The sequence below is a fragment of the Thalia democratica genome, chromosome 6 (assembly GCF_965202585.1).
Source record: "Thalia democratica chromosome 6, ktThaDemo2.hap1.1, whole genome shotgun sequence".
NCBI lineage: Eukaryota > Metazoa > Chordata > Thaliacea > Salpida > Salpidae > Thalia > Thalia democratica.
In genome coordinates, this window is record NC_139170.1 from 23,016,810 (window position 1) to 23,029,450 (window position 12,641).

Consider the following 12,641-nt stretch of genomic DNA (forward strand, 5'->3'; position numbering starts at 1 on the left):
AAAAAAATCAAAATAGTTTTTGAGATATAGCCGGTCAAAGTCGAAGCCGACAATAGGATCCTTATGGGAGGCGCAAACTAAAACGGCAAAAAAAGACTATTTCACTAAAAATCTATCTTCTACGTTTTTTGAGATAACTACCTCAAACTTTCAGGAAATGTTCCTTGATATATTTAGAAAATTCTGTCGGAAGGAATTTTTAAAAAAACAAAAAATAAAAATTTTATATAAAAAATAAACAAAAAAAACAGTTTTTTTTTGTTTTTTTGTTATAAAATTTTTATTTTTTATTTTTTTTAAATTCTGTTCCGACAGAATTTTCTAAATACTGCAAGGAACATATCCTGAAAATTTGAGGTAGTTATCTCAAAAAACGTAGGAGGAGATAGATTTTTAGTGATTTCTAGTTATTTGACGTTTTAGTTTGCGCCTCCCATAAGGATTCTATTGTTGCCTCTGACTTTGACCGGCTATACCTCAAAAATTATTTTGAATTTTTCAAATCTGTAAAAAGCATCTTGTAGCTTAGTAAAAACTATATAATAAAATAAGATCAAAAACCAAAAAAGGGTGTTTACCCCCCCTATGCCCTTAAATACATAAAATGCAATCAAGTATAAATTAGGGCATTCTAGCCAACAAGTTTTATTAAAACATTTTTTCTTGGGTTTTTATTTTCCAACCTTGATTTTTTTTGAAATATTTACTTGAACCCAGTTAATTTCTTTTGCTAATTGATATAACTTTTGAATACATGTGCACAGTAGATTACTAAAACATTTTTTTTGTACTTATTATTTTGAAAGTATTTTTTTATTGGTTGTTACACACTAAGCTAATTAGGATAACTTATGCCAGTATGGATCTTTTTTCTTAATCAAGTTAATTTTTTCATATGAATTTTTTTTTTATCTAAGAACTGTGATTTTCAATGTATTTTCAGGTATTACGCTTGATTGAAATTAAAGTCTGTGTTTATTGGATAATGCTTCATAACACAAAATGACTGAATATACATTACAATTTTATTCACTTATACAACACTAAGTAGAAAACTAGTACTGCTTTACACCCTCTTCTAATCTTTAGTTAACTCACTTTTTTCAAATAAATTTTTTCAAGATGTTGAACAGAAACATGTTTTTAAAAAGTTTTTTTTTGGAAAATTAAGATGGTTTTTTATGACTAGTACAAAAAAAATTAAAATAATTAAACGTTATGCTTGTTTATATTCAAATAATGTGGGAAATATTAAAAACAAAAACTTTAATATTTTTGAAGTTAGTTTTTAATGAAACCGTATATTTTTACCTTTTTAAATTGCTCGTTATATCAGAAACCTACTAAGTTTTCATGTATTAATATCCTTGTATCTCTAAAAGTATTGCTTTAATTAAAAAAATTGGTTTAAAGCAACTAGTAGCTAAATAAAAAACATGCAAAAAAAAGACAAACTTAAAAAAAATAAATTCATTCCCCTGATAACCAAATACAAAAGTTGGTTATGTTTTTATATTTCAGTAGCTTATGTAAATTTTAATGTTAAATTTTATATTTTCTGCCCTTGCAGCTCATTAACAATAAAAACCATTAAATAAAAATCACTATTATAAAATTATAAGTATTTAGGAATTATAAAATAAGCCAATATTTTTAAATGGTTAAAAATTAGTTGTATAAAAGTTTACTAGTTTTGCTTATATTTTGCAATTTGTTAATCAACAAGCATGCAAGTTATTATATGTAATATACAGATTTAAGTAAAAAACACAAAATGAACTGGCAACCTGATGAAGAAGGATTAAAACAAATTATTCAACTTTTAAAAGATTCCCAGTCACCAGACTCAAATGTTCAGCGACAAGTTCATGATGTTAGAACTTATTTTATTTTCAGATCAATTGAGTTGTTTTAATTTTAATAATTATATATATAACAATGTTGATTTTTTGTCAAATAGTTAATATATTTTTACTATTTTTAACTGTATATAATTAAATTTTAAAAATAAAGTGTTGGTTAACTGAAAATTGTAGAAAATATATCAAACTTCTGTTATAAATCTAATAGTTTTGATCTATTTTGCAAGTACTTAAGAGCTTTAAAACAATTTATTTAAATAAGAATACTTATAATATTTTTCAAAGCTTTTTGTCATTTATAAAGAAATTATCAATGAAAAACAGCTTAGATTATAATTAAATTTTACTTTAAATGTGAAAAGTTTTGTTTTTAATTTCAATTTCAGAATTTTTTGTTTATGTAAACATCATGGTTATATTGTAATAAAACTTAAAAATTGTAATTTTTATAGAAATTGGAGCAGCTGAACAGTTTCCCTGACTTCAACAACTACCTTATATTTGTTCTAACTAAGTTCAATCATGAAGGTAGTTAAGAATTAATTTAATCCTAAAATAATTTAAAAATTTTTATTATTGTTTAACAATAAAAACTTTTAGTATTATTTATTTTTCTATGAAATCTGATTGCTTGCTGATTGATACCATTTTGTAAACTTGATGTTCCTATCAAATTCTTTGTTTTTGATTTTGCAATAAGCTATATTTATTGTTTTAAAAGTAATTTAATGGTTACATGACTATTCAAATTTAAACAACTTCTTTAGAAATTTAAAGAGCCAATAATCAAAGAAAAATATGTATTTAAAACAAGTAAGAAAATGCAATTTAAGGTCTAACTGTTAAGATTATGGTGATAAGAAATATTTGAAAAAATAATTAAAAATATAAGAATATTAGAAGTTACTAGAAATTACTATATTTTTGTACTTATTTTTGTCATACTATCTCAAAAAATATTTATAATTTTCAAAAAGTGCAAAAATTTTTTTAGGTATAAATTAGGGGAGCGGGTCTAAATTGCACAAAGACAAAATTGCACAAGGGGACTAAATTGCACAAGAACAAAATTGCACGAGTGTACAAAATTGCACAAAGTCAAATTTGCACCAATGGTCAGATTTGCACAAATTACATTTTTGCACAAGAGTAAAAAATCAAAAAATAAAAAAATAAAAAAAGACAAAAAAAAAAACTAAAAGATAATTAAAAAAAAATAAAAAAAGTTACTGACCGAGGGTAAGGGTTAGGGGTAACAGTGATAGCAAGAATAAAATAAAAATTTACCTAATAAAAATAATAATAAAAAAAAATTAAAAAATAAAAGCTACTGTCCGAGGGTAAGAGTTAAGGGTAACAGTGATAATAAAAAATAAATAAATTACATTTATGAGTTTTTTTTAAATAAAAACATAAAAAAACTAAATAAAAAAAAAATCTGAATAAAAATAATAATTTACCGACCGAGGGTAAAAGGTAACAGTGATGGTAAAAAAAACCAAAGTTATAAAAATATAATAAAATAAAGAAATTAACTTGTGCAAAAATGTCTCCTTTAAAATTTCTGCTTGGGCGAAAGTGTCTTCATGCAAAGGTGACCCTTTGTGCAATTTTATCTTTGTGAAATTTTATCCCCTTGTGCAAAATTGTCTTTGTGCAAAAGTATCTTTGTGCAATTTTGTGCACTTAAGGAATTTTTTCCCCTTGTTCAATTTTGTATGCTCGAGCCAATTTGACAGCTACCCATAAATTAGACCTACATGCGCATTTTATATACTTTTTGAGTTGTGGCCCTTCAAATTTTTTTTTAAAGAATTTGAATTGTTGTAATTTATTTGTCCAAATTGAATAGTCATGCACACAATTTGTTTTAGCTATATTAAAGAATAAATGATAATGAATTAAGTTTTATGACAGTAAAAATATATATGATGTCAATGTCAAGTCAAATTATTTATAAGATTTCTGTTAGAATATATAAGCAGAAGGAATACTTAGATTATTACTAAAAGACTAAATCCTAGTCTTTTAGGACATATTAGAGGGTTTTATTTTTAACATAAAATTTTAAGCTAACAGCTAAATTAACTATATTTTTTAAATTTACAGTAACTTTTTAGATATAGAAGGAATAAGTTTAAGAATTTCGTAAGCTATTTATAAAAAATGTAAATTAAAGTGAATTAAAATACTTTTTACACACTTGCCAAACATCCTGGAAGCCTGGAAAATGAAAAATTAAAAGAAAACTAGGAATTTTTAACAAAAATATCTAAAAACATGAAAATACCTAGATATTTAAACTACTTTTACATGTAAAAAATAAAATTAAGATTAGATATAAAATTTTCACCACAAACAATAATGTTTTTATATTTAAAGCAGGGTTTGTGCACATCAGGCTAAATATTTTTTTTTGAAAAGTTGCAGTGTTTGTTTTAATTTAAATATTGTTTATAGACATTTATTTATGATAACAGTTTTAAAGTTGGTATTGTGTGTAATATAAGTTCTATTTTATTCATTCGTTTATAAACCTTTTTTTGAATAATTTATGTAGTATCATAATAAGCTTAAACAGTTTTTTAGTTCAAGTAATTATTTTAAATATTATGATTTTAATGATAACTTTTAGAGTTAATATTATGTTGTTGTAATTTGTTTTAAATCAAACAATTTTAAGTTCTCGACTTAAATATCTTTAAAGAGATTTTTATCTATTATTTATTTTCTCAGTTTATTATTAACAAAACAATTTTTCTCTCCTATATTGGCATATAGGAGATCTTCAGTTGTAATATTAATCTGAAAAAAGTTTTTGAACAACATAAATGGAAATTATGTAAAAATATTAAATAAAACAAAATGAAAAACAAAGTATTGAACTTATGGTTTAACAACAAAAAATAAAACTTAATGATGCTAAACTTGAGTGAAAATTTAATGCTTATTTAAAATTTTTAAGAATTTTATTGGTAATATAAACTAGAAAAAACAATTATGATAATTAATAAGTTTAAATAATAATAAAACAGGACTCGCATTGAAATTAGTTGCCAAAAAAAAAAAATAATAATAATAAACACAAGATTAGCAATTGATAAGGTTTTACATTGACTGTTGAAAATTAAAGCTAAAATTTTTTAACTTAGTCTTATGGTGTAACTATATTGTTGTTTAAACTAGTGTACAAGTTGAAGTGATATGTTTTTGCTACAAATTTACAAAATTTTGTTCAATTTTCTCATTGGATAAGGTTTATCTTATGTAATCAAAAGTTTTAATTTGGGTTCGTATTTTATTGTACACAAAATTCCTTAAGGCAATAGAAACTCCTTACAATTACAAACAATTTAATAGCTCTATAGATAGCCAATGCTAACAAAAAAGTCAACTTAAATAAGATGTACGATCTGTTTGCAATCTGTCCACATTTTCTGAAACTTTGCTTTAAAACTCAAACTAGTTAATTAGTAAGTTAAATTGTTTGTAATTGTAAGGAGTTTTTATCGTCTCTAGGAATTTTTTGTAAATTAAAACACAATCCCAAAATAAAACTTTTGATTACATAAACCTTATCCAATAAGACAATTCGATTAAAATTTTCTAAATTTATAGCAAAAACATATCACTTCAACTTGTACACTAATTTAAACAAAAACATAGTTAATTCATAAATCTAAATTTAAAATTTTGAGCTAATACAATTTTAATTTTAAACAAAAGATGGACAAATTACTTGTACTTTTAAAAACCTGGTAGAAATTCAGAAAACCTGAAAACAATTTCAGGGTTGCCACTTTACCTGGAATCTTGGAAAAACCTGGAATTTGACAATTTAGGCAAAAAAACCTGGAAAAACATGGAACTTTGAACAAAAAACCTGGAAAAACCTGGAATTTTTATGAATTTTAACATGTTCAGTAGTAAAATTTTGGTTTGACTCAAAAAATTTATCATATAGATAAAAAAAATTTGTTATCACCAAACATTTTTTTATTAAAAAATACATTTTAAGTAGTTTTACAGTATCTTTTCAATCTTTATATACTACTGAACACAGTTTCTTACTTTAAATTTAACACTACACTAAAAATAAACCTAGAAATGTGTACTTTTAAAAACCTGGAAGAAATTTGAAAAACCTTGAAAAAATATTGAAAAAACGAGTGGCAACCCTGCAATTTGCAAATAACCTATGACAACTCTTCATTTAGCAAAAATCTATCTTTTCTTCAAAAGCTTTTGAGCAATCTTTTTAAAACTTTTGCAGTCTAATTTTTAAAAATTACAGAAATTGTGTCAGTAGAATAGAAGTGTTTAACATTTTTTTTTCAAAAAAAAAAAAAAAAAAAGTAATTTAAAAATAGAAAAATAATAAGATTTGAAAAATATTTTGAAAAAAATATCAAGGTGCATTTCTTGAAAAAAGGCTTTTAGCTAAAAAAATAAAGGAAGATAAGTAACAAATTTGATAAATATAAATTACAATCCGTAGGTTTGCAAACTTCTTATAGGGTTCATATGCATAAGGCTAAATCAGTTTTTGGCAATATTAGAAAAATGTCAGTTTTTGTCTCTTCAAATGCTCTAAAATTTGTGAATTATTAAAGCAATTTTTTTTCAGTAGATTATTAAATTGTGAATTTCTTTTTAATAAAAATTTGATTTACTAGACATATTTTTACTAATATTAAGCCAAATTGGCAATACGTCATAATTTTTCTAGTGCAAATGCTTAAAAGTTTGTAAAATTAAAAAATAACTTTGAGAAATAGTATGTTTTTTGGAAAGATTGTTCGTTTATTTGTGAATCCCTTCCAAATAATCATTTGGTTTTTGTAGGCCAGCACTCTATAAGCTACTACTAAGGAAGTAAAATGTTAAATATATCTGTAGGGGTTAAATTAGGGGTGGGGCAACGTTTTCAGTCAGTGGGCCAGATGTGAAAAAAAATTGTTGGTCGGTCTGAGATTTATTTAGCTTATAAAATTTACTCAATTAATCCTATTCATTTTGAAAGACCCTTTATTTTGCTTTTCTATTTAAACCTCATAATATCTCATGTAAATTTCATAGATTTACTTACATAGGTTATACTTATCATTATTTACCCTTCATTAGCTGCAGTTTTTAAATATTTTTATACTGGATGAAAATTGATTTATAGTTCATAATATAACCTTAATAATCATACAAGTACCAATATTTTTTAAATATTGAACTCATATGCCATCAATATAATAACTCATAATCCATTTAATTTTAAAAACGTACATGTTTCATAATATCTTTAAAATAAGTTATAAGACCACTGCCATTAGAGTAGAGCGTCCCAGAAGTGTTTTTACACACTCAGGCTACTCAAGATAACTCAAGCTAGTTTGAAGTCTTAAAAAACTTGCTGAATCAGACTTCTTAATCTTCATTGAAAACTAACTAAGGCTAACTTTAATTTTTCTAATAAATATCAAACTTGTTTGTATCAATTCAAGTCTTATTTTTTCTTAAGAATGACAATTTTATTACGTTCGCCTGTTATTATTTTAGTGTTTAAGATGAGTAAGCTTGATTAACAATAGTTTTTTAAATTTTGACTCATGTTCATTTTTAGTTTTAATTATTTATAAACTCAGACTAGTTTTATGTAAACTAAGCTTTTTTTTCCTCATTCAAGCTTTCTTTTTATCCCGAAAGAGTGAAAACTCTGAAAAAATCTGTTCTTAATTCTGATATGCAGTCAATTTCTAACAAGTTTCTTAAACAAATGTATTACCAGTAAGTTAAAATAAAATAGTTTTTATTAGTCAAAATTTAAATTGTTTTTTGTGCATATAATGTTTTGATATGCAGATGTAAGGTTGAGCTTATTTTTTGTGGCCTAAAATTAAGCCAATGTGTGGTCGTTTTAGTTGTATGTTAGAATCTCTCAATAATATAGTAAGTGAATGTGTAAATTTAACTAAAAAAATGCATCAAAACTATAATGCTAAGAGGTTAAATAAATTCAAACAAACATTCTTACTGTCAAACTGTGAATTGAAGGTTTTAAGTTTTTTGTGTTTGCTTATTTTTTTTGTACACTAGAAAATCATAGTTTTGATTTTTTTCAAAAAAATTATAATTAATGGGTAAATTTAATGGAAGAAGAAATTACCTGAAATAAAGTATGACTGCCACCGTTTTTACTTTTTATTGTAAACAGAAATCTTATTTTAATGCTGGCTACAAATATTAATAAATTTAATTGTTAGTAATATAGCATGAAGCTATACCAACTAATTCAAGTCTAGTAAAGCAAAATTGGAAACAATTAAGCTGGTTATTAAAATGAACAGCGACACTGCTCTAAATATAAAAATATTTATATTATTATTTTATTTTAGTATAAATTTCTAAGAAATAAGACCTTTTAACTTATTTTTACTACTTTGGTTAAATACTATTTTTTGTTTAACTTACTTAAACATAGTATTGTGTTATTTTTTTTAATTGGGTATACTATGAGTAACTTTAATTTTGCTTCTATTTAAAGGCTTACTTAAAGATTTAATTAAAATTTTGCAAGAAATACTAAAATTTAAAGTTGTTTGTAGAAATGTTTTATAAGTTTTTAAGTTTGAATTTATGAGCTTCTATAACATATATTATCAGTTAGTGTTTATTTTACTTTCACTAATAGTTCACAACTTAACTGTTTTAATAAAATATAATGATTGTAAAAATTGTGTATAAACTGTTTTAGTTAAAACTTTATGGTAAAATATTATAAATATTATAAGTAACAAACAAATTAATTAAACTGTCGGCTTACCATAAGCTTACTTTTATTATAATTGTTTTTTGAACTAGTTGTTTTTTTAAATAGATTCTTGTTTACAAAAAAAAAAAAAGATAAGAGTTTTTATTTTTTCTTTCTTATGTAAATTGAGCAATCTTTTTTACTTAATACAAATAACTGTATATTTCCTTACTAAATATTAACACAACTACGTAAAAAGATGTGAATATCTTCATATACTCTTGATATTCTACTCCTCTTTATATAAGTTTTTAATTAACCTTGATAGATATTTGTATGAATTTATTTAGTTGAGCTTGAATTTTAGTTTAGCTTGAGCTTATAATAGTTTGATTCTTTTCCTACAGATGATGCTACAAGATCTTTGTCAGGTTTGATTCTGAAGAACAACGTTAGACAAAACTTTTCTACTTTTCGTGAAGATGTTAAAGAATTTATAAAACAAGTACTATATTTTATTATTTAATTAGAAAAACTACTTATTTAATAAAGTAAATGTATTTATATTATAATACTTAAAAGTTCTTGTTAAGGCTAGAAAAACAGAAGTAATATTGTAAATGTTATTTTATTTATTTAATTAATAAAAAAAAAATACAGATACTAAGATACTATTTTTGTTATATTGCTATTATATTTTTATATACTTAAAACTTACTTAGTTTTATTTAGTTTGTTAAACAAATAAAAAAAAGTTGGAGAAAACTTTTATTTAAAATATAGTGATTGCTTCTGAGCCTTTAAAATTACTAGATAACGTTTAGGCGAAAATATTCTTAAATATTTTAACGATGCCAATTCTAGATTAATTTAATTAAAATGAAATTATAATTTGAGAAAATTAATATGAACAATAGTTGTATTTACAAATTTTATTGGTATGTAGCTCATATATAAGATACTATTTATTAGGAATGTCTTAAATCTTTGGGAGATTCATCAGCTTTGTTGAGAGCAACGGTTGGAATTCTTATTACTACAATAGCTGCCAAAATAGATTTATCTACATGGAGTGAATTGTTACCTACTCTTTGTCAACTGCTTGATTCCGAAGAACCTAACACTTGCGAGGCAAGTAGCTAATAGTTATTTGGCGTCCAAATTTTTAAAATGTTTTTTGGACAAATGTCTTGTCTATTACAGGGTAGAAATTTATAAATTAAAAAATCTTAGTTTATAAATAATAAGTAAAAAAAATTATAAAAGTATCTATGCAGGGTGCATTTGGTGCCTTACAAAAAATTTGTGAGGATTGTGTTGAGCAGTTAGAAAACACACAACAGGATTCACTGAAAATAATGATACCTAAGTTCATTCATTTTTTCAATCATGACTCTGCAAAAATAAGGTAGTATTTTCATACATTTTAAAAGTTTTAAATAAAGTAGTTTAAAAATTGATGACAAAAATTGTTTTTTGCATTAATTATGTTCTATATATAAAGCAGGGTTTCCCAAAAGAGGCGACCCTTTTTAGGCGATTTCAGTAAGCCTAGGCAGCAACAATAAACTAACACCTGATATTTTTGGGTTTGTTATTGAATGTAAAAAAAAGGTCTTAGATACATTTCACGGTACATTCAAAATTTGCACTAGATATTCTTGGGTTTGTAATGCATCGTGGCAATATTTTTTTGATTTTCTGAAAAAGTGCCGACAATGAAAAAAAAAAAAGGGAAACTCTGATCTAAAGTGTGGCTGTTGTATTGATTATTAATAGTATGAAGTTATAAATATTTTTTTTAGGTCTTATGCAATATCTTGTGTTAACCAATTTATCATAAGCCGAACTCCAGTGCTGATGCCCTTTATAGATGATTTTATTAAGGTGAGTTTAGAATCAATAAAAAAACTGCTCTTACCATTTGATTTTTAATTGTCATTGTTTTTTAAATAAATTACCCAAATTAGTTTTACTTTTGTTTAAATTTTGTTTAGGGTTTTAAACACAGGAAGTTTTTGGGTACAAAATTTAGTTTTTTTTTGTCATTACTTGTTTCAATGAACTATTCAGTACTCATTATTATGATAATTTTTTTAAGTAAATTTTGTGGTTGAAATACTAATGTTAAAACTTTTCTGATGTAATTAAATACGAAAATGATATTAAATTGGTTTTTTATTAATGTTTAAGCTGTTTACTATTGTATGAAGGTTTTTTTAAGTGGTCGAATACCATTTGCAACTTAGAATATATAAATTTGAATTACTCATTTTCTTTTTAGTTTTGTTTTCACAAACGTTAACGAAATACTACTATATTTTTTATCATATGATAAATTTTAAAAGTTACTACTATGATTTCGAAGGGGTTATTTGCCATTGCAGAAGATAAAAATTGTGAAGTACGTAAAAATGTTTGTAAAGCTATTGTTATGCTTGTAGAAGTCCGTATTGACAAACTTACACCTTACATGGATAGTATAATACAGGTTCTTATTTTTTTACCGGCATAAATTGATTTACATTTGCAGTAGTTAAGAAAAAGCAAAAATTTCATCTAAATTGAAGCTGTATATGGTATTTAATTAAATATTCTATTTGTTTATAAAATTTTCAATGTATCAAGGTTACAAATGATTTTGTTATTTTAAATTTTGCTAAATTTCGTATAACTGAACAGTACATGCTAATTTGCACCAAAGATAGTGAAATTACTGTTGGTTTGGAAGCTTGTGAATTTTGGTTGACACTTGCTGAGCAGCACAATGTTTGTAAGGAGTTTCTTAAACCTCACCTTGATAAGTGAGTGCTTTTCTTTTTTGATTATAAAGTTGAAGTGGAAGAACTATTATTTTATATAAAGTTCTAATACTGGTAGAAAAGTAATAAAAAAGAAATCAGTCTTAATTTTTTTGCAGACTTGTACCAATACTGATAAGTGGAATGAAGTATTCTGAACTTGATATTATAATGCTTAAGGTTTGAAATATTTTTATGCCAGATAACGTATCATCATTACTAGTTAATTTTGTTTGTAATACTTTTTGTTCAATCTTAATTAATTGTAGTATCTAATAAAAACAGTTTAGTCTTTTATTCGGTATACTATCAAAATCCACCCGATTTTTATTTATTTTTTATATTTATTAATTTATTTTATATATATATATATATATTTTATAAGATGTAACGTTAAAAGGCGTTAAATCCTGGAGATCCTGATAAGCTAAGCTTATCGGAATATATATCACAGTGAAACGCCGTTAGTTGAAATAAAGTTTTAACACAAGAACATCTGTGGTATATTTTTAATATATATTTTATATATTTTTCTTATTTTTTATTTATTTTTTACTATCACTGGTATCCCTTACTCTTGATCGGTAAACGCTTCTCGAATTTGACTGGGTGGATTTTGATCGCAGGTGGATTTTGAACGTGTCCCTTTTATTATCATATTCTTGCAATGTCTGTTATCAATTTGGATAAAAGATGTTTTTGTGCTTAAAATTGTGTTTTATATAATGTTTAAAATCGCAAGATATTTGTAATGTAACTTAAAAACGACTACAAAATAAAAATAAATGTTTAAATAGCTAAACTGTACACAAATAAATTCAAATATTATTTTTTATATTTTTCTTCAACAACTATATATCATAGTTGTTGCTACTAATCTGTACTTTAAAGCTAAAAACTTTGATGCACAAAATTTGTTATATATATTAAAAAAAAAACTAGACAATAATGTTACTAATAAATTAAGTTTTATTGTTTGGTAGTTTTTTCATTATTGTTGCATTTAAAATTGCTTCCTTATTTAAATATATATGATTTTTATAACTTACATCCACAACATTAAGTCTTGAATTTATTTAACCTAAAAGCACTGCGACAAAAATGAACACTTCTTATGGGTGCACTGCACAAGATGAAAAATTCAAAAAGTTGAATTTCCGTCATTTCAATTTTTAATAGTTCTGAGTTTTTATAAATTATCTGTCAACATTTTTTCCAAGTAATTTCTTTCAGTTT

The 12,641-nt window shown here is 24.2% G+C and overlaps 1 protein-coding gene across 1 annotated transcript in view; it reads left to right on the top strand.

The window, feature by feature from the left end:
* Positions 1-1,758: 1,758 nt before the first annotated feature.
* LOC145839471 (transportin-1-like) overlaps positions 1,759-12,641 on the top strand; it is a 36,439-nt gene continuing 25,556 nt past the window's right edge. Inside the window, exons 1-9 of the mRNA XM_082947039.1 lie at positions 1,759-1,873; positions 2,315-2,390; positions 9,012-9,109; positions 9,577-9,735; positions 9,882-10,012; positions 10,410-10,491; positions 10,973-11,095; positions 11,287-11,408; positions 11,525-11,585. Coding sequence (XP_082803165.1) covers positions 1,775-1,873; positions 2,315-2,390; positions 9,012-9,109; positions 9,577-9,735; positions 9,882-10,012; positions 10,410-10,491; positions 10,973-11,095; positions 11,287-11,408; positions 11,525-11,585 — 951 coding nt within the window. The 5' untranslated portion in view covers positions 1,759-1,774. The remainder of the gene's footprint in view (positions 1,874-2,314; positions 2,391-9,011; positions 9,110-9,576; positions 9,736-9,881; positions 10,013-10,409; positions 10,492-10,972; positions 11,096-11,286; positions 11,409-11,524; positions 11,586-12,641) is intronic.